Source organism: Oncorhynchus mykiss, chromosome 2 (assembly GCF_013265735.2).
Source record: "Oncorhynchus mykiss isolate Arlee chromosome 2, USDA_OmykA_1.1, whole genome shotgun sequence".
NCBI lineage: Eukaryota > Metazoa > Chordata > Actinopteri > Salmoniformes > Salmonidae > Oncorhynchus > Oncorhynchus mykiss.
The window spans coordinates 14376379-14398285 of NC_048566.1; the positions used below are offsets into that span (position 1 = coordinate 14376379).

The following is a 21907-nucleotide window of genomic DNA, read 5'->3' on the forward strand; positions in this document are numbered from 1 at the left end:
AACAAGATGCTACAGTTGTGTGTGGATGGAGTTCCAAGAAAAGACATGAGAAGATGGCAAAGGAGATAGTGATGAGAGTGAGAGCATACAGTATGAAAATAAAGACCCCTTGGGATCTAAAATGAGGGGTGCCTCTTGTGTCTCCTTTTTGTCCATTTGAGGATACTACAGTCACCCCTAGTGGAAGATCTTGGAACACTGCTATTTAAGTCTGAGCAGAGGTTGCTGAAAACGTTCAAAGTTGCATGTTATCTTGAATACCAGGCAGATGTTTGAGTACAGAATTAAATTGTGTAAATTTAGGCTAAACTTGTTGAGTACACTCTTTTAGAAAGGGGTTCCAACTGGGATATTTCCCAGTCACCAAAAGAGAACCCTTTTTGGTTATAGGTAGAAGTATTTTTGGTTCCATGTAGAACCTGCTTCGGAATGGAGCCCAAAAGGGTTATACCTAGGCACAGAAGGGTTTCTACCTGGAACCAAAAAGGGTTATCCTATCGGGACAGTGGAAGAATCCTTTTAGGTTGTAGATATCACCTTTTTGAGTGCAGGCCTATATTGCAGTAGTGGTTCTGTTTTTTTGTAAAAATAAATGCAACAGGCCCTGTGCGTCTCTGGAGGATCTAGCAAGGTAGCGAAAGAATGCATCACCTACTCAGTATGACTATAATGAACATGCCTAATCTGCACCATTATGCAATTATTAAGAGACTAGATACACATAGCTAATCCTGGCGACCAATGTTCTAGCATTAATGAATTGAGGCAAGCAGAGATGTCAGAGATGTCAAGGTGGTACCCAATAATATGCTACAGTATGTGTATAGTGTAAATAATAACTACCAATAGACCTTCTAAATTAGAATAATTTAGTCAATCAAATAATGACTCTGTAAACAAGGAATGAAGTTACTCTATTTAACTAATAGCATGAAATAATTGACACAAAAAATGACAGTGTACATGAAATACATTATACATTACATAATAACACAAAGTATATGACTATCACCAATAGGCTAAAACAACGTGGTAACACATGTCTTCAGTTCAGAATAGGCTCTAAGAGAAAACACAATGTGTGTCTTATACACACAGGAGCTTGGTAGCAAGTTCTCAAATTATGAACAAATTCACTGTCCTTTAAACCAAATTCAAGCAGAAACTGATACCCAACCTGAATTAAAATTTCTTTGCACTTTTGACTGCTTAAAACAAAAGACAGGAAGACAGACAGATTCAAATCTAATCAACTCAATGTAAATGATAGCTGTGCATCCTTGTGTCGCTCCCTCTTTAAACTATACGCTGCTCAACGAACAAAACAACACTCCCTGTAACAATACATCCCATAGCACTTACACTACAATAAAATATATACACATGTGTAGCTCTTTGTGAACTCTTGAAAAATTCAAACATGGCAATTCAAGATGCTTTTCTTTCTCAGGCCCCAGATCCTGTAGGGATGGGTGTTGGCAGTTGAATCTGACTAAAGGATTATGTTGGGTTTTGTTTTTGTTTACTTTGTTAAGTATTTGGGCTGATATACAGCCAGGGCAGTGGATGGCAGCATGCGCCTGTGACATTTGTTTGCAAACCGCCATAGTATCAAAGAAGAAGACTCCGTATGTAGTTTGACAAATGTTTTCTTTACCATATATTTGTCTTTATATAACAAAATATTAAATAGGGGAAAAATTAAGCTGCTTTTGGATTGAAATTGCTAGCTACTGTAACGTTACTTATTTACTTACATCAGCCTCCCTAGTCAGTTAGCTAGCTAGCCAGACAGATTTGTTTAGCTAACGTTAACTAGCTAGCTAACTGTTTTTGTAGCTTTCTGTTTGTATGTAGCTTGCACTTTAATGGCATCCCTCAAGGAGATGTTATTTTATCTTTCCAAACAGGTGAAGTACTATGAAGGCACCACTGATCTCGACAAGAGGCGCAACATTCGTAGGAGGCAGAAATTCACTATTCAGGGTAACGTAAAGCGGTTAACTTCTATTACATAACTGGAAGGATTCAGCTATGAACAACCATTTTTCAACAACCATTTTCCATCTAGAAGTTGCTAGTTATACATTTAGTTAAATGTCTGTCATATTGAGGTATCTAGCTATAAGTTAACCCTGATCAATCAAATGGATAGGTCTTACCAATTATGGTCATTCCAACTAGGTGTCTTAACTAGGTGTCTTTGCTAGACAGACACACAGACAGAGATGGGGGAGGGGATAAAAAAGCATGAAAGTGAGAGTGAAAGAGAGAGGTGGGAAGAGAGTGAAAGACAGAGAGAGATGGGGGAGAGAGACAAACAAAGAAAGACAGTTGTGCAAAATTACTTGGACATGAGTATTTCAACAACTCGTGTATTCAAACCTGTTAGGCAATTACATGTACCTATGGGGGAAGGGTGGCCAGCCACACAGGAGGATGATTTTCACTGAGATGCATGGTGGCCATTTCAGTTTGAAGCGCATGATTTCCAAAATCAACATACGCTTCTTTTTTTCCCTAATTTTTACCCCTTTTTCTCCCCAATTTCGTGGTATCAAATTGTTTAGTAGGTTACGACAGAGCCTGGGCACGAACCCAGAGTCTCTGGTGGCACAGCTGGCGCTGCAGTACAGCGCCCTTAACCACTGCGCCACCCGGGAGGCAACATACGCTTCTTTTGGCATGGGATTGTCAAGGATGTGGACAGCTGGGCAAGTAAAATAACCTTTTGTTTATCGATCACGTTCTATTATATCTGAAATTATTATGATTTCAATGAATGTCATACCAGAGACAACACAATGTTTCAATTTGTCACCTTGTGCTTAAAGGTCTAGCTTGACAGAAGTTTGAGAGGGTGAAGACTAGCGTAAGAGTTGAAGCCCATCAGTTGTTTTACCATGGCACATGATCGGTAAGTGTCACAGTACAAATTTTGCCCTGATAAGTTGTTTTGTAATGGTTGCTTTATTTGACCAAAGCAGAGTTCAATAATATAGATTGTGTGTCATACCCTTCCAAATATGAAAATCTGCATACTGAATGACAGATATGGGTAAGAATTAAGTAATCTTCTCTCTACGACTTTCTATGTTTGGGGTGGACCTCATTGGACCCTTGACGAAATCCAGGAATGGCAACAGCTGGTGTCTGACGGCGACCGATTATTTTACCATATGGGGGGAGGCAATACCCATTAAGGTCTGTAAAGGAAAAGAATGTGCTTAACTCTAAATTCCCTTCTGTAACCCATTTAAAAAGGGTGCTTGGAACCAAACATTTAGTTTATTTTGTATGATACCCATCAAGGACAAGACTGGCGAGGCCACCTCCAAGGTGATGATGGACATCTTCAACACCTACGGTTCTCCTGAGGTCATCTTGATTGACCAAGGTCATGAACTCTGAAACAAGGTACTATTAGTATTTGTTTTTCCATGGTACAAAATCAGACATTTCAATATCTTCCATTGTCAGTAGATATCCCTTCCCTAGCCCCTCCTCTAGGTTTGGATGAACAGACCAGCCACACCCTCAAGACTGCAATGGGCAAGTCCCTTGACGGGTTCCAGGAATGGTGGGAGGACAACCTGAAGGTCATTCTCTTTGCAATTCGAGCCCTGCTTTTAACCATAAGACATCTCCACAGAAACGTATAGCCTAACGATTGCATGGTGACAGTGATTGTGTCTGTTAAAACGGTAAACAGGAAACTCAGGGGGAAAAACTAGTTCAAGTCATGATATCAGGGATTTTCAGGTCAGAGAAAGATGCCAGAGTTTCTGAATTGGAATTCCGAGTTGGATGACCATTCAAAACTATTTTTCCCAGTCTGAGCTTGCTTTTTTGCGAGTTCCCAGTTGTCTTGAACACACTGAAGATTGCCGAGTTCTGAGTTTTTTTGAATGGCCACTAGAGAACTAGGCTACCTCTTATTTCTGAATAGGGCTACCTCCAACAAAGAAGCACTTGTGTCTGTATTGATGTGAGAAATAGGCATATCTTCACAGTCATGGTGGCTGGCTGCGATATCAACTAGCCTAATCATTTTTGTATTGAGGTGATATTCAATTGACAAATTTCAATTGAAATTGATTAGATTACTCTGGCAATGAAAAATATTTAGATGTAAGGCGTTCATGGTGAGATCTTTAATAATAAAGTAAACAGACACAAACTAACATGACGTGTAACACATGTAGACTTTTAAGGCGCTCATGGTAAGATCGTTCATAATAAATTTACAAGCAAACTGACACATGATGTATCAGTGCCACATTACATGGCGTGAACACTACGTCTGTCTACATGACATGTACGTGTCACGTGACATGAACGTGAAGTGAATACGTCAGCAGTTTGACTTCTTAGAAAAAAACTGTCTCCATTGACAGTCCATGTTAATTCATGGTGGTAGTTTATGGCGCTAGGAAGACATTAAGTGACTTCGTGAAAGGTATCAGCAGCTTCACAAGGCTTAATTCTGGCACTTATCACCCCCCATAGTAGAGTAGTCTAGCCTAGATGGACTACAGTCTAGTCTCCATACAGGATACTGTGACGCAACAATATTGTGAAACAAGTCAAAAGGCTTCTTCTTCTTCTATGCTATAATGGCATTCGCAACAATTAGATGTGCATTCCGCCACCTACTGTGAAGGTGGATAATAAGGATCCCAAAAAGGAAAACATTTGGGTAAAAATAAATAAAATATTATACAAACTATCAAAAAAGAAATTAACTAAACAAAATCAACATGCTTTTCTGTAAAAAACTCATTCTAATCAGGTCCCAACACAGCCTCAGAAGCCTCCGGTGAGGGCGGGACATTTCCTAGCGACAAAAGTCCTTGTAGTGCTTCTGCTGTGAAGTCTTGGAGCCCCAAAAACTTCTCTCCGATCCGCTGGCAGCCCTGATCCTTGACACCTCGACCTCCTTCACCCTAACAGCGCACTCAAGGAAGTACGGAGTATGATCCCCACCACAGTTGCAACATTTTCCATTCACAGATTCTTCAATATCATACTTCTTCCGTCTGCAAAAATGTAACCCGTGCCCATGTGACCGATGTGAAATGGCTAGCTAGTTAGCGGTGGTGCGCGCTAATAGCGTTTCGATCGGTGACGTCACTCGCTCTGAGAACTTGAAGTAGTGGTTCCCCTTGCTCTGCAAGGGCCACGGCTTTTGTGGAGCGATGGGTAACGATGCTTCGTGAGTGACTGTGGTTGATGTGTGCAGTGGGTCCCTGGTTGAAGCCCAGGTTGGGGTGAGGAGAGGGACGGAAGCTATACTGTTACACCCATATCCTTTACCATTTCCACACTGTAATGGTTTGGACACAAATGTTCTCACCACATACCTCACATATTCAGGTAGAGTCTCCTCAAACAACAATAATATCGACAGGCTTTTCTCCCTTCCATTTACCATACGGGTCAGGCGACGTGCACAGGCCACTCCTTGGATTTTCTGACTAAGGTACTCATTATCTACATCCAACGAGACTCCAGCTATAACTCCTTTGGCAGGTGCCCTGCTCCGAAGATCAATACATCTAGGCAGATCCAGTGCAAGATTCTTCTGTTCTTCATCAACACAATTAACCAAAACAAGGCCGCTTCTAGTCACCTTTATTGAAACCACCTTTCCCACTGCTTTCTTCACAGTACTCGATATTAACAAATGGATTTCCAAAATGAATCTCCTTGTCCAAAAAAAAATGCAGTCTAATAAGAAATGCCTTATTGGACCGGTCCTTGTCTTCTACTACAACTTTTGCTTGTTTTGTTCCATTCTTTGATGTCACTATTTTCCATTCATTATTACACACTTTACTTGCCGTACTTTTGGATTCAAGCACAGTCGCCATTTCCTCCTCCTGTCCTACACCAGATTCACAGGCTCATTCCCCTTCCGTATCAAGGCTCCCCTTGCATCCCTTGAACAGAAATAAAGCATTCAGGATACAACTCTTCTTCGTCTTTTGGATTTTATATGGCGGTTGGCAACCAATGATAAGGTGCATTACTGCCACCAACTGGACTGGAGTGTGGACCAGAGACAGTGAAGGTCTAAATCCTACCCAATATTCGTCTCCCAAAGGAAATGAAATACATAATTAAATAATACATCCCCTGAAGATTTCCCCAGCAGTTCACTTAATACTGACTCTTCAGCTCCATTACTCCTCAAATCGAATAACAATCGCTCCCTTTCTCTCACATATTTCTGGCACTGAAATAGAACATGTTCCACTGTCTCCATCTCCTCCTGACAATGATCATCTCCTTCTCTCTCTCAACTCTCACAGGCCCTGAGCCCTAGGACCATGCCTCAGGAGTACCTGGCCTGATGACTCCTTGCTGTCCCCAGTTCACCTGGTCATGCTGCTGCTCTAGTTTCGGCTGTTCTGCCTGCGGCTGTGGAGCCATGGACTGTTCACCGGATGTGCTGCCTTGTCCTGGACCTGCTGTTTGACTCTCTCTCTACTGTACCTGCTGCCTCTAACTCTGAATGATCGGCACCCTCTACAACCACTGTGATTATTATTATCTGGGGTGGGGTGGGGGGGAAGAGTCATAGCTTTCTGACAGAGTTCCCCACCTTCACTTGTATTTATCGCCCCAAAAAGAAAATCCTTTATCCAGTTAAAAACCCTTCCTCCATCCCCCATGTTATCCAGCTTGATAAGTAGGCCTTCCCTCCACATCATAAACCTTCTCTACATCAAAGAAAACGACTACCACCACCTCCCTATTTCGCTGTGCCTTCTATATGACTGACTCTATGCACAGTGCAGGATCCATCGTTCCCCTGCCTTTCCTGAACCCACTTTGATCTGGTAACATTAGTCCTCAACAGAACGTACGTCAACCTTTCTATAGTTTACATACGTGAGATGTCAACGCTATCTGCCTATAGCTTAAAGGACTAGTAGGGTCTTTCCCTGGTCTCCGTATTGACACCAGTACCGCCTGCTTCCAACTTCCAGGCAATTTCCCTTCCTGCCCCACCTTATTGTAAAGGCCCAATACTTTCCCCATTGCAGTGTCACTGAGATGAGCCATCATGATGAAACACATCTCATCCTTCCCAGGAGATGTTACCCCAGCTTTAGCTAATGCACTCATCTCAGCCAACGTAAAAGGGCCATTCAATGTATCCCCCACCATCTCTCTCTGATCCAGGACCCCCGGATGTTCTCCTCTGACCCTCTCTCTCCCACCCTGCCCCTCTCTCTCCCACTCTGCCCCTCTCTCTCCCACGCTGACCCTCTTTCTCCCACGCTGACCCTCTCTCTCCCACGTTGACCCTCTCTCTCCCACTCTGACCCTCTCTCTCCCACGCTGACCCTCTCTCTCCCACGCTGACCCTCTCTCTCCCACGCTGACCCTCTCTCTCCCACGCTGACCCTCTCTCTCCCACGCTGACCTCCTCTCTCCCACTCTGACCCTCTCTCTCCCATCTGACTCTCTCTCTCCCACTCTGACCCTCTCGCTCCCACTCTGACCCTCTCTCTCCCACTCTGACCCTCTCTCTCCCACCCTACCCCTCTTCTGTCAGATTATTTGAGTTGTGCACCTTAACAAATGCCTGGGCTAACATCTCCTCCTTTTCAGCACAGGGAGATCCCAATCTCTTCTGACCCCACTCATCCTCTTAATCATCCCCCATACCTCTTCCACAGGAGTGGTCCTGCCTTTGTTTCCACAGAACTGGCACCAATACGTCCTCTTAGCTTTTCCTAATGATCCTCCTTACTACTGCTTGTTTCTACTGTATCAGGTGCTGGTAATTATGGGTCCTTTTCAACATTCTGAAAGCCCTGTTCCTACTCTTCACTGCTGCTCAACACTCCACCAGGGGACTGTGTCACTCTTTCTCCCCCGTGTACCCATAGGAATCACATGCGTTACTCTTTCTCCCCCCTGTACCCATAGGAATCACCTGCGTTACTCTTTCTCCCCCCTGTATCCATAGGAATCACCTGCGGAACTCTTTCTCCCCCCTGTACCCATAGGAATCACCTGCGTTACTCTTTCTCCCCCCTGTACCCATAGGAATCACCTGCGGAACTCTTTCTCCCCCTGTACCCATAGGAATCACCTGCGTTACTCTTTCTCCCCCCTGTACCCATAGGAATCACCTGCGGAACTCTTTCTCCCCCTGTACCCATAGGAATCACATGCGTTACTCTTTCTCCCCCCTGTACCCATAGGAATCACATGCGTTACTCTTTCTCCCCCCTGTACCCATAGGAATCACCTGCGGAACTCTTTCTCCCCCTGTACCCATAGGAATCACCTGCCTTGCGACCCCTACTATTGCACCTCTTACTCTACATCATTGCCTGTTTCTATATCTGAACTGAGATCAACCTGAGAGAGCTCCTGTTCACTCAACTCCTGAAACTGATCCCACTCCGCTTTCCCAAATATCCTACTCCTCTATCCATTTCCTACTGATTCTTCCTCCCTCAATCCTACAGTCAACAGGACAGTGATCACTACCCCCTGTAGATTCCTCCAAAGCCTCCCAACTACATCTGCCTGCCATTCAACTTGAGAATAAAGTAAGATCCAGAGCTGATTCAATCCCAGTTACTGGGTCAATCCTGGTTCCCCGGCCGTCATTAAAACTCACAAGGCCTTTCTCATCCAGTAGTTCCTCCAACACTTATCAGTCTGTAACCCTCCCCAGAGCGTACTATGAGCATTAAAATCCCCCCATCACATTACCTGTCTCCTATCTTTACCTTCTACATTTCCAAGGGCCAGCAACTCTTACACGGCTTGTAAAAGTTGACTATTACCATATTCCCCCCTCCCTCCCAACCACAACATACTCCTGTCCCACAAAACTATATGGGATCTCCTGCATTATAAAAGGTACCCCCCCCCCCCCCTTATGTTTACAGACTGCAACATAACCTTGTAATACGACATCTAGACGAGGTTTTAGCCATGTCTCCTGGAGACCTATCACATCAGGTTGGCTGGTAACTCAAGAACCTGTTTGAACTCCTGCCCATTCACCATCAAACTTCTGGCGTTCCATTGAAGGATTAACACCATAATGAAAATTAACCAATACATGATTCCTGGCTGGACTGATTCTCAATCTTATTGAGGTCATCTTGTACATTTTCCCCTGTCAGTCCTGTGATCCCAAGATACCTCACTGCCTGCTCCATCCACTATGATCTGTATCTGCATAGTCTTTGATTGTCATTTTTCTGTGCAATTGATTGCTGCTGTCACAAATGTAACAACCTTCCTTATGTCTACTAACATTCTTGTGTTCTCCCCCATTCTGCTCTCTACATCTGGCCCAACCTGCATCCCAATCAGCCCTGGCATACCTGCTCTCCTCAGTGCCTCGATTGTTTCTGCCTGAACTACCTTCACTGCTTCTGCATATGAGATGTTACGCTCACTCCTCACCTGCTGCCCTTGCACCAGTCTTTACACCACTGAACAAGCCCCATACGTCACACTATGGGCGCCTCCCCACAGTTCCAGCACTGTAACTGGACCGTCTCCACGCATACATGTCCCCCCCCCCCCCCACACATCTCCTTTTGCCTTTACACACCACAGCACATGCCCAAACCTTTGACATTTACAGCAATGCAATGGTGTCGGAACATATGTTCACACATAGTAACTCATACCCAATCCTAACTGTTCCTGGCAATACCAATAGTAGCACTGACAAGCTATCCACCTTGCTCCCATCTCATGTCATCTGGAGGTGCTTTGCCTCAATAAGAGAGCCGACCTTCAAGTGGTCCTTTATTTCTGGCATGTTCACACTTTCTGGAACTCCTGTAATAACGCCTGTAATAACGCCTGTAATAACGCCTGTAATAACGCCTGTAATAACTTCACCCACTGCTGTCCAGTTTGATCCAGCAGGCTACTATCAACCACACTTTACATACCTGCTTGAGTTTGAGCACCTTCTCATACTGTTTAACATTGAAACACACCAAACTTCCATCACAAACAACTTTAGCAGACAACCTCTCCTACTTCCTCACTCAATCTAACCGCCCGACCTTCCTATCCATCTCTGCTCCAATCACAGCCCAGTGTTGCTCAACCACCTCCACTGGATTTCTCCCGTTTCGTCAAGATCTTCTCCCTATTTGAAACTGAACGAAGATAATTTTGTTAAGCACCCCGTTCCACGACCTCGTCTCCTTTTCGGATTTCAGACTTCTCGGCCAGTACCAGGATACAAGTCAATAATAGTGGTGTAAGTTACACAATACCATTGGCTATTACACCATGCAAGAGGTACCGTAGGCCTAAAGAAACATGAAACATGACAGAGACAAAAGCAGAGTCCTGATTAGTAAAACAGCTTTATTGAATAATGGCAGATTTAACAGTTGAATAGTTCATGAGAACTTGACTACTTAAAGATTGTGATAGATGATTCCCCTATGCCAATAAAACACTCCAGAGGTCTGCCTATTCCCTAATCCAAACCAAGCAAATGAACACACAAGTTTAAAAAAATAAAGAATAAATAATTTCCTTGGTTTTAGAGCATCATCCTTGACTCTGGATTCTTGAGTTCTAACAGAATCCTTGATTATGACCATTATAAGCACTAAAACACCAACTATTTCCATCACTCTGCCTGATTGTACAGCAGTCTTCATCCATCAGCGTTCCAGTGCATTATGACGTCAAATAACAATGGAACTGCTGTCTACCAAAGACCCATCTCCACAAATGGCAAACATCAATCTCCTCCACTTTGAAAACACCTCGCAGACAGCCACAGTGCTCAGAGTGATATCAAGGATGTGCACTTGTCACAGTGGCTTCAAGACCACCCACAAGATATCCAGTTCCTCTCATTTTAATGTTGCTGTAAAATAAAGCAACAACGAGTCAGACTTACTCCATTTCCCTCCAATATCCTGTGAGCTCATCTTCTATATAATACATTGATGGTTTCCAGTAAGTCCATGTTGTTTTGCTTTGGTGGTGGTTCAACGGATTGGCATGCAAGGCTCGGTCTCACGGCAACCGCTCCAAGACCGCTCTGTTCTGTTTCCAGTCCAGCTTCTGATCCATCTGACAGTCGAGGGTCTAAAGAGCGAGAGGTTCCAGCGAGTGTGTGTGGGTGTGTGGTGGCGGGGAGGGTTAGGGGTTGGGGGGTTCAGGACTCCTCCATGTTGGCTGGGGGTGAGGATGAGGTCGGGGAGGACGCCTCTGGCTCACCGTCAAGTCCCACCTTTGATGCTGGAAGATTTGCAAAATAGGTGTAGGTGTTAAAAATACACTTTCACCCAATTACTAGTATCGGGACAAAGATCAGTCTGCAGTTGTACTCTCTGTGGCAGCATTTGAAAACGACAAATAAAACACACATTTGAAACAAACTGATACATTAAATTCTGAAAACAAAGAAATTAGTTGTAACCAACTACTAAGGCCGTGAAGACCCAGAGACATACTAAGACCCAGAGACATACAAAGACCCAGGGACATACAAAGACCCAGGGACATACAAAGACCCAGGGACATACAAAGACCCAGGGACATACAAAGACCCAGGGACATACAAAGACCCAGGGACATACAAAGACCCAGGGACATACAAAGACCCAGGGACATACAAAGACCCAGGGACATACAAAGACCCAGGGACATACAAAGACCCAGAGACATACTAAGACCCAGAGACATACAAAGACCCAGGGACATACAAAGACCCAGGGACATACTAAGACCCAGGGACATACTAAGACCCAGGGACATACTAAGACCCAGGGACATACTAAGACCCAGGGACATACTAAGACCCAGGGACATACTAAGACCCAGGGACATACTAAGACCCAGGGACATACTAAGACCCAGGGACATACTAAGACCCAGAGACATACTAAGACCCAGGGACATACTAAGACCCAGAGACAGGTCTACAACCAGAGAGGATATGGAGGTCATGAGCTCTGTGCTGTCTGTTAGTGGCAGACCTGCCTGACGTCTGGGGAGCCGATGGAGCACCCAGCCACTCATTTGGGCCAGGCAGGCTCTGTGTGCGCAGGCATTCAAATAAGGCAACACAAGGGCAGGGAAACAGGTCGTTCGGTCTAATTGACCAAGTACAACATAAAATAAGGGTTTGTTCAATGGTAATATGGCAACAGAGTGAGCACGCTCCGTGAATATGAACGCATGCAGGAGAGTTACATGATACACCGAACTGGCAGGGCCAGCATCCACTAACACACACATACACACACACACACGGGGCTCTAAAATACAATCCGTATTGACAACTCAGTTATGATTAATTGATCTACCCTCCACATCATTAGACACGTATAGATTACGTCATGATTATTAAAAGAAGGTTGAAAACCAGCAAAAACAAAAAAAGGTTCATTTAGGACAGAAGTATTAACTACTGTGACCAACAGATGTATATCTGTATCCCCAGTTATGTGAAATCCATAGATTAGGGCATAATGCATTTATTTACATTGACTGATTTCCTTTTGTGAACTGTAACTTTGTAAAATCTTTTAAATTGTTGCATGTTGTATTTATATATTTTTGTTCCGTGTAAGATTGGTACATCCATCCATCTCTGAACTTGTGTTGATATGTAGCCATTTGTAATGGGAATATTTCAGATGAATAAAGTTCATATTACCACAATACTTATTTATATGTTCTCCCTTTACGTAAAACACATGATTTTGAGTGTGTTATTTAGGACACTCGTTGTTTATGGGTTGCTGGTCACTAGACTTGATACTGAATGTTATGGATGTGCTCATATCTGTTGATAGTGATTGATGCCAGACTGGAGGTACGAGGACACTGGTTGTTATTGTATTCTGTAGCACTAGCAGATGATGCGCTGACTTCCTACAAGCCTCTCGGCGGTGGGTGTTCACAGAACACTGGTGTTGTGAGGTTAGAACATAGGGCCTGCTTAGAGAAGGCCAGATGGAACTTGTATTAAACAGGATTGATTTGATCAATGACTGCTCACCTTCTAGTTCTCATGGAAATTCTCTCTTACACCAACAACTCTTAAAGAATATAACTTGTAAATGCCTTATGAGCTTAGTTACTGAGGTTTAGAACCGCTGGTAAAGACAATGGAAGGAGTGCGAGTCAGTCTAATAAAGGAGAGATCAGGGGGACAGAACACACACGTGCACAGTGCACCTAAACAACCACACAGTGACGGACTTACAGTGAGATGACAGAATGGATGTTTTCTATTTCAAGTCTTTCTGTGGAAATTTGGGGAAGAATACCTGTCACTGTGCTCCCTAGAACTTTACTAGAAGGTGTATGACAAAAGAGTTACAGATCTTCCATGTGTGGAGCAGTACCTGACTTCCGGACTGTTCTGGGCGTGTTGTTGGCCCCACCCCCTTCCCCGGTCTTCTTGCTCAACAGACTGTTGAAGAAGTTAGCCAGCACGCCCTCGCTGGTCTGCCCGCCTAATGGCACAGCGAAAACAAAGAGACAAAACGAATGCAAATGTAATCAACATAAAAAAAAACAGAAATACCTTATTTACATAGGTATTCAGACCCTTTGCTATGAGACTCCAAATTGAACTCAGGTGCATATTGTTTTCATTGATCATCCTTGAGATGTTTCTACAACTTGATTGGAGTCCACCTGTGGTAAATTTAATTGATGATTGGACATGATTTGGAAAGGCAGACACCGTCTATATAAAGGTCCCACAGTTGATAATGCATGTCAGAGAAAAAAAACAAGCCATGAGGTTGAAGGAATTGTCCGTAGAGCTCCGAGACAGGATTGTGTCGAGGCACAGATTTGGGGAAGGGTACCAAAACATTTCTGCAGCATTGAAGGTCTCCAGGAACACAGTGGCCTCCTCCATTCTTAAATGGAAGAAGTTTGGAACCACCAAGACTTCCTAGAGCTGGCCGCCTGGCCAAACTGAGCATTCGCGGGAGAAGGGCCTTGTTCAGGGAGGTGACCAAGAACCTGACGGTGACTGACAGAGCTCCAGAGTTCCTCTGTGGAGATGGGAGAACCTTCCAGAAGAACAACCATCTCTGCAGCACTCCACCAATCAGGCCTTTATGGTCAAGTGGCCAGACGGAAGCCACTCCTCAGTAAAAGGCACATGACAGCCCGCTTGGAGTTTGGCCAAAGGCACCTAAAGGACTCTCAGACCGTGAGGAACAAGATTCTCTGGCCCGATTAAACTAAGATTGAATTATTTGGCCTGAATACCAAGCGTCACATCTGGAAGAATCCTGGTACCATAAAAACAGTGAAGCATGGCGGTGGCAGTATCATGCTGTGGGGTTGTTTTTCAGCAGCAGGGACGGAGAGACTAGTCAGGATCGAGGGAAAGATGAACAGAGCAAAGTACAGAGAAATCCTTGATGAAAACCTGCTCCAGAGTGCTCAGGACCTCAGACTGGGGCAAAGGTTCACCTTCCAACAGGACAAAAACCCTAAGCACACAGCCAAGACAAATGCAGGAGTGGCTTTGGGACAAGTCTCTGGTTCCACTCAAGGACACTCTATATGTCCTTGCGTGGCCCAGCCAGAGCCCGGACATGAACCCTATCGAACATCTCTGAAGATACCTAAAAATAGCTGTGCAGCAACACTCCCCATCCAACCTGACAGAACTTGAGAGGATCTGCAGAGAAGAATGGGAGAAACTCCCCAAATACAGGTGTGCCAAGCTTGAAGCGTCATACACAAGAAGACTCAAGGCTGTAATCACTGCCAAATGTGCTTCAACAAAGTACTGAGTAAAGGGTCTAAATACTTATGTAAATGTGATCGTTCCATTTTATTTATATACATGGGCAAACATGTATTTGTTTGTCATTATGGGGTATTGTGTGTAGATGAATTAGGATTTACATTTTTTTTTTTTAAATCCATTTTAGAATTAGGCTGCAATGTAACAAATTGTGTAAAAAGTCAAGGGTCTGAATTCCAAATGCACAGTAGGTGCAAACTTAATACTGGTGCTAAAGCTAATCTTTGTCATTTCAGTAGAATGAGTTATCGGGGATCTATGGTCTCAGTACCTGGTTGCATGGGCATCACATTGGCCACGTTTGCTGTTGCCGAGCGATTTGACACCCGTGGAGAGCCAGTGGGTGCTCTGTTTGTGGTGTCCTGAGATGAAAAGGAGGAGGAATGAAGGAGGGATGATACAGGAACAGTAGAGAGGAGAAGAAGAGGATGAGAAGGAAGGGGAGAGAAAGAGAAGAGACAGGAAAGGAAGAAGGAGTAGAGGATCATTAATTGCATATATCAGAAGATTTACATTAACTCTTTAGGTCCTTTACAGTAGCATGTTTCCCCAGACACTTACCACTGGTCTGCCTGCTGCCGCTGGGGGCTGCTTAGACAACAGGGTCTGTTAATAGACAACACAGAGCATGTAGTGTGAGAGTCCAGATAGTCCTATTAAGGGCTTCAGACTCTAACCTAATTCATATGGCAACTGGCAGAATTAAACTTATCACAGCTGAGGTCAGATTAGCATTATGCAATATTATCAAAGTAATGTTTTGGGTCATACCAGCTGTACAAATATAAACGGTACATTCTCCCTTACCTGAAGCTTTAGCAGAAACACTTGGTCATCCTCCGCACCTAGTTCCTTTTCATGTACAAACTGCACAAAAAAAACAAACATCATAAACAAACACACACCTATATACCGTTTCTCCACAAAATGACATGCAAGTCATCCTAATGTGTTAGTTTAGTATACATCCGATTAAGTACATATTTGCCTGGCCTTGGCACTGTAATCTGAGTACAGGCAGGCTCATCCTGGTAATCTGATGTTATTTGAGATTAATGGGCCCCTCATCCCAGGGCCCATTAAAGTCCAGAGGAGAAGACTGGAGAGAGCAAACACCCAGAATCCCCTAGTCCACCCAGGCACAGCCCCAACCCTGCATGCCAGTAGTAACCTCTGACCCTGCTCAGGGCTAACGATTTTGGATTCAGTCACAATTTGAATCAACTCCAAGATACTACCCCTGGAGTGTAGGTCAGTTAAAAGGTCTGTTACACTTGTTTCTAATACTTCATGTCTGTGCCAAAAATAAGAAGGAGAAGATCTGGGAGTGACATTACCTTTCTAACAGGAGGCTGGACGATAACCTCCTCAAACTTGTCTTCCCTTTTCAACGACTGAAAGTTTTCATATAAAATGGCAACCTTTTTTTCATTATCCCATCCTGATGGGCTGGAAGACAATGAACCACAGAAGCATACAAAATATATATATAAAAAAAAACAACTAATGTCATTGTGAACAGCACATGAGAAAAAGGCTAAATGTTTCATTAGTGAGAACACAGAGTCACACTTACATGAATACTGAGTCTTTGTCCACCACCTGGGCCAGCATGTCAAAGGGAAACCCGTATAATCTATGGACCAGGTATTTATACAATAGGTCTAGGTTTTTGTTTTCCTTCATTGACGTGTATAGCAGCGCTGCGCCATCTGAGAGACCACCACTTGTCAAGGATGGTATTATTGCTAGAATGGCCAACGATATCTTAAAGACCCCTCTACTACCTAGCTCAGAAAAAACATGCTCACTTCACACAAGAAAGAACAACCTGAAACTGGTGCCTGCACATTGTTGGTACATCTAAGAAAATCTGAAAATCCATTAGTTTGAAAGAATAACGCCAGAGGAATGCCAACTCTTAGGGCAGAAAAGCAGTCGGTGAGGCAGAAGGATACACTGCAAGCAGAAGTGTCGGATGTGAGACTGGATGAAGTCAAAGTGTTCTTCCCGGTAGTCATGCTCTTTCTCTAGACTGAGAAACGTGTCACACTGCAAAGGAGGGAAGTGAAGAGAGGGAAAGAGAATACTGAGAGACAGAGAGGGTAAGCCACACAAGACAAGAATGAAAAAGAAATTGAAAGCGAAGATGAGAAATAGTGTTAAACAAAATGACAGACTTTCCGTCCTTTATACACATGAATAAAGAAACCATACCACTGCCACAGAAAGTCTCCTTAGATAAGTTGAGTTAACAAGGCAAGTTCCTTTCTTTCCCTAATGCCAGAGCTTTGCCCACCTTACCTTTGTACACACCACCATAACAGGCATGCCCAGGTTGTGTGTGAGTGTGTTCTCTCCCAAGGGGAGCACCACACACTCCTCCTCAGCCTCCCCAGCCACGGGGTTCCTCCTCTTGGGAGAGGCGCTGTGGTCACCCCCTGGTTCTGTGTACTCCTGGAACTGTCGGACCACTAGCGGTAGGGGAGATGGTGGAAGAGATTCCGTTTTACAGCTATTGCTATTTTACCCTTTTTAATTCAAACTCCGAACAATTAATCTCAATTAACTTTATAGTTTACAGTATAGTAGCATGGCTACTTAAAGTTTTAAAGAAATACTGTTGAAGTAGCTATTTCAAGTCTTTAATGTTATAAAGTAAGAACGTCTCTCTCTCAGATTCATAGACATACATCTCTGTTCCATGTCCCTCAGTGTCTCTGGGTTGACTCTGAGCTTGTCGATGTGTTCTCGTAGCACACTGGCCCACTTCTGCAGAGAGTCCAGCACCGTCCACGGCCTGGACATGTCCACTACCAGCAGGGCCATAGTGTCGGCCATGTTCTCCCCACACACAGCAAACTTCTGGAGGCCTTTGTGGTACAGGTCACCGTCCAGAATCCATGCGTTACACATAGCATGATCTGCACACACACACACACAGTTTGGGGTCAAATCACACCAAAAAGGAGAAATTGTACAAGGCTATCCTATTGATCGTTACTGACCCATCATACACTGATGCCCAAGCTATATTATGAACTAAAACAAATCATCAAACTTGATCACCTTTGTTTTCTCATTATGTCCAAAAGACACACTTACCATCGATGTCATCATCGTGAACGTTAAAGTACAGGTACTCCAGTCCTCTGCCTTTCATGTATTCTTCAACTCCCTGCAGTTTGGCTATGAGAGTGGTCTTCCCTGCCCCCGTCTCACCTGTAGCATACATGAAACGCATACGTGCAGGTAAACTGCATGCTAAGCAAAATCATTCAAATCCGTTATAGCCTACATTAGGCCTTTAGGTCAGCTGCCTGCTGTGGCCAGTGCTCTAGGCCTATAAAAGTATATAATTTTGCATCAATGCAGCTATAGCTCACAAAATCAGTTAGGCCTATATGCAGGGCCAATACAATACCTTCAGAAAATACTCACACCCCTTCATCTTTTTCAACATGTTGTTGTGTTACAAAGTGGGATTAAGATTGATGTAATTGACCTTTTTTGTAAACGATCTGCACAAAATATTCTGTAATGTCAAAGTGGAAGAAAAATTCTAACATTTGTAAAATAAAAGATATATATATATATATATATATATAAATAAATAAATAAATAAATCTCTTGATTAGATGTATTGACTCAGTGGGTTGAAAACATGTTAGAATCACCTTTGGCAGCGATTACAGCAGTGAGCGATTTCAGTTTAAGAATTATTCCCACCTGGATTGCACAACATTTGCACATAACTATTTTTTAAGTTCTTCAAGTTCTGTCAAGTTGATTGTTGATCATTGGTAGACAGCCATTTTCAAGTCTTGCTAAGTCAAAACTTTAACTAGGCCACTCAGTAACATTCAATGTCATCTTGGTAAGCAACTCCAGTGTATATTTGGCCTTGTATTTTAGGTTATTGTCCTGCTGAAAGGTGACCATCTCTCAGTGTCTACTGGAAAGCAGACTGAACCAGGTTTTCCTCCAGGATTTTGCCACTGCTTAGCTCTATTACATTTATCTTTATCATAAAGAAAACTCCCTAGTCCTTGCTAATGACAAGCATTCTCATAACATGATGCAGCCACCCCTATGCTTGAAAATTTTAAGAGCGGTACTCAGTGTTGTGTTGGATTTGCCCCAAACAGTGCATTATTGCAAACAGAATGTTGGAATATTGTTATTCTGCAATTTCCGAATGCCTGAAGGTACCACGTTCATCTGTACAAACAATAGTATGCAAGTATAAACACCATGGGACCATGCAGCTGTCATACGTTCTCCTAGAGATGAACGTACTTTGGTGCGAAAAGTGCAAATCAATCCCAGAACAACAGCAAAGGACCTTGTGAAGATGCTGGAGAAAACAGGTACAAAAGTATCTATATCCACAGTAAAACGAGTCCTATATTGACATAATCTGAAAGGCCGCTCAGCAAGGAAGAAGCCACTGCTCAAAAACCGCCATAAAAAAGCCAGACTGCGGTTTGCAACTGCACATGGGGACAAAGATTTTACTTTTTGGAGTAATGTCCTCTGGTCTGATGAAACAAAAATAGAACTGTTTGGCTATAATGACCATCGTTATGTTTGGAGGAAAAAGGGGGAGGCTTTCAAGCCAAAGAACACCATTAAAACGAGGTTGGGATTCAAACTTGGATTTAAATGTCAGGAATTGTGAAAAACTGAGTTTAAATGTCTTTGGCTAAGGTGTATGTAAACTTCCGACTTCAACTGTAGCTCCGCATTGACATGATTGTTTGACGATAGGCGAGGGTGGGAGGTCCTGTAAACACAAACTCACTTCCTTGACAACTTCCTTCACAACAGGTCTGTGCTGCTCGGTGAAGCTCAAGAAGTATGAATGCCCTGACTTCTGCAGAGGCTGTGTCACCATAAATGCTGCAAGGCCAATGCAGACGTCGGAATGACCAAGCAGCGCCTTTCATACACGCTCCTCCGGCTCAGCAGCTCCAGAGACGTGCCTCCAACCCCCAACTGTCTGTCATACTTGCACAGGAAAATAAATCCTGAGCACAGAGAAGACAGACATGTCTAGAACTGATAATTGGTCGTATGGTGCAAGAATGACTGCATTGAATTGATTTAATGTTAAGATGGACACAGCTTAGTAGAACCAAACCATACACAGCCTCTGCTCAGCAAACTCGAACTTGAGAACGAATCGTTTGGTCGGCTGCAGTTCGTGAACGACTGAACTCTCACGGCAGTCAAGCAATGCATCCCGCCAAGAGTCGTTCACAATCTAGTCCGGTAGCAGCCACAGCTAGATGGACCTCGTTTCAAATGTATCAAGAAATAATGTAATTTGTATGCCTAGCAATTAACAAAATGTACATTGTTTAAAAGCACACATTTACAAGTCTCAGTCACAAATGACAGCTCCAGTAAGCCCCCTACTGTGAATGACAGTCTTCAGTTCATCGTTTGTCGTAGAGCTGTTGTTAAGGATGTGAGTTTGTGTATACACAGGACTTATCGCCCTCACCTACCGCCAACCAATCACGTAAATGCGGAGCCATCCACATAATTACAGAATTTGAGCGGAGCACGGCGATGCGGTACAGAGCTCAATTTGGCCTCTGCGGGCCTCCGGAATTTCCATATTTGAGTCACAAATATGCCTCCGACCATATTTGGGATAAAGCATAAATTGGCTCTTACTGACTCAAATGAACAAAATGATTGTTCATCTGAACGGGTCAAAGATCGGAGTCAGTAAAAAGAGACGTCTTCACCATCACTGAGTTAGGAAGGACGCCTGTATCTTTGTAGTGACTGGGTGTATTGATACATCATCCAGTAATGAATAACTTCACCATGTTTCAACGGGATATTCAATGTCTGCTTTCGGAATTGGAAAACCTTTGTGTTTCTGTATTTGAATCTGTGTTTGAAATTCACTGCTCAACTGAGGGATAATTGTAGGTGTGGGTTACAGAGATTCAAAAATCATGTTAAACACTTTGCACACAGAGTGACTCCATGCAACTTATTATGTGACTTGTTAAGCACATTTTTACACCAAAACTTATTGGTCATTTTTGGTACATTTCAAAAAACATACTTCCACTGTTACATTATGGGGTATTGTGTGTAGGCCAGTGACCAACACATTTAAATGTAATCCATTTTAAATTCAGGCTGCAATAACAAAATGTGGAAAAAGTCAAGGGGTGTGAATACTTTCTGAAGGCACTGTATACCACTAGTCGACCAGATAAGAAATATATGTAATCTCATTTGCTTGTTGAGGGATTTATTTTACAGATAAAACTAGCAGGTGTTGATTATAATCACTCTTTCAATGTGATCGGATCAGATCCGATCTGACCTGCAGAAATTGCCATTTTTAGTCGTCTATGAAACACTGTCCATATTTTGTTGGACAATTATAAGCGGTGCTGTTATAAATGCATTCAACAATAGCCTGCCATAATTCGGTTAATAATCAATTGGTTCTCAAACCTCGCAACAATGGTCCAATACTGTCTGTTATTGACATTGTAATGGAATACAGAACGCGTGGTGAGAGGCACTCCTTGTCTAGCATCCCGCACACTCTGAAGTAGCGGAGGGAGCAGGTGGTCCATCCCGTGCCAATATTACACAACGCAAGCAGAAAATTAAATAGGCTTACCCATAATAAGAACATTTTTCCCAGACGGCAATTTTGACCGTGAACGCGTCGATACCTCACTCAAAATAGAGGACCTGCAAGAGAGACAATGACATCAGACAAATACCAAGCACCCGTATCCCTGCTATTCAGATGCGCTACTCCCTAGAACCAGATTTTTCTAAAACCATTCAAAGTGGCTCTGACAGGCGAGCCAGGCCTTTCTTAAGACATATTATTGTATAGTTCAGGACCAATATTCACCATAAATTCTGGCCATCCTCGTCGCTGGTTTGATTTTCTATAGAATTTAGTGTATTTGCAGTTGACGTAATTCTCACTGTCGAAGCCATCTTCTATCAGCCTTGAATGGATTAAGTGCCCGGATGTTTGAATTGGCATAATAAAGGGCGCGTTCCAGATGCCCTCATTTATAAGCGCTGCGGTCACGGCAA

At 43.4% G+C, this 21907-nt stretch overlaps 1 protein-coding gene across 2 annotated transcripts; it reads right to left on the bottom strand.

Annotated features, from left to right (window-relative positions):
- Positions 1-10354: 10354 nt before the first annotated feature.
- On the bottom strand, positions 10355-21871 carry LOC110490494 (cytoplasmic dynein 1 light intermediate chain 1). 2 transcript variants are annotated; one of them, XM_036962024.1, is made up of 13 exons: positions 21717-21871; positions 21474-21547; positions 17918-18034; positions 17506-17736; positions 17117-17286; positions 16771-16864; positions 16389-16524; positions 16150-16261; positions 15620-15679; positions 15374-15418; positions 15084-15174; positions 13383-13493; positions 10355-11265 (listed from the first exon to the last, which is right to left on the bottom strand). In XM_036962024.1, the coding sequence occupies exons 1-13, from the start codon at positions 21803-21805 to the stop codon at positions 11183-11185; spliced, it is 1413 nt and encodes a 470-aa protein (XP_036817919.1). In that variant the 5' UTR covers positions 21806-21871; the 3' UTR covers positions 10355-11182. The 2 variants fall into 2 exon arrangements, with proteins under 2 accessions (XP_036817919.1, XP_036817918.1); XM_036962023.1 differs by having other exon boundaries at positions 16771-16901; positions 17112-17286.
- Positions 21872-21907: the final 36 nt, after the last annotated feature.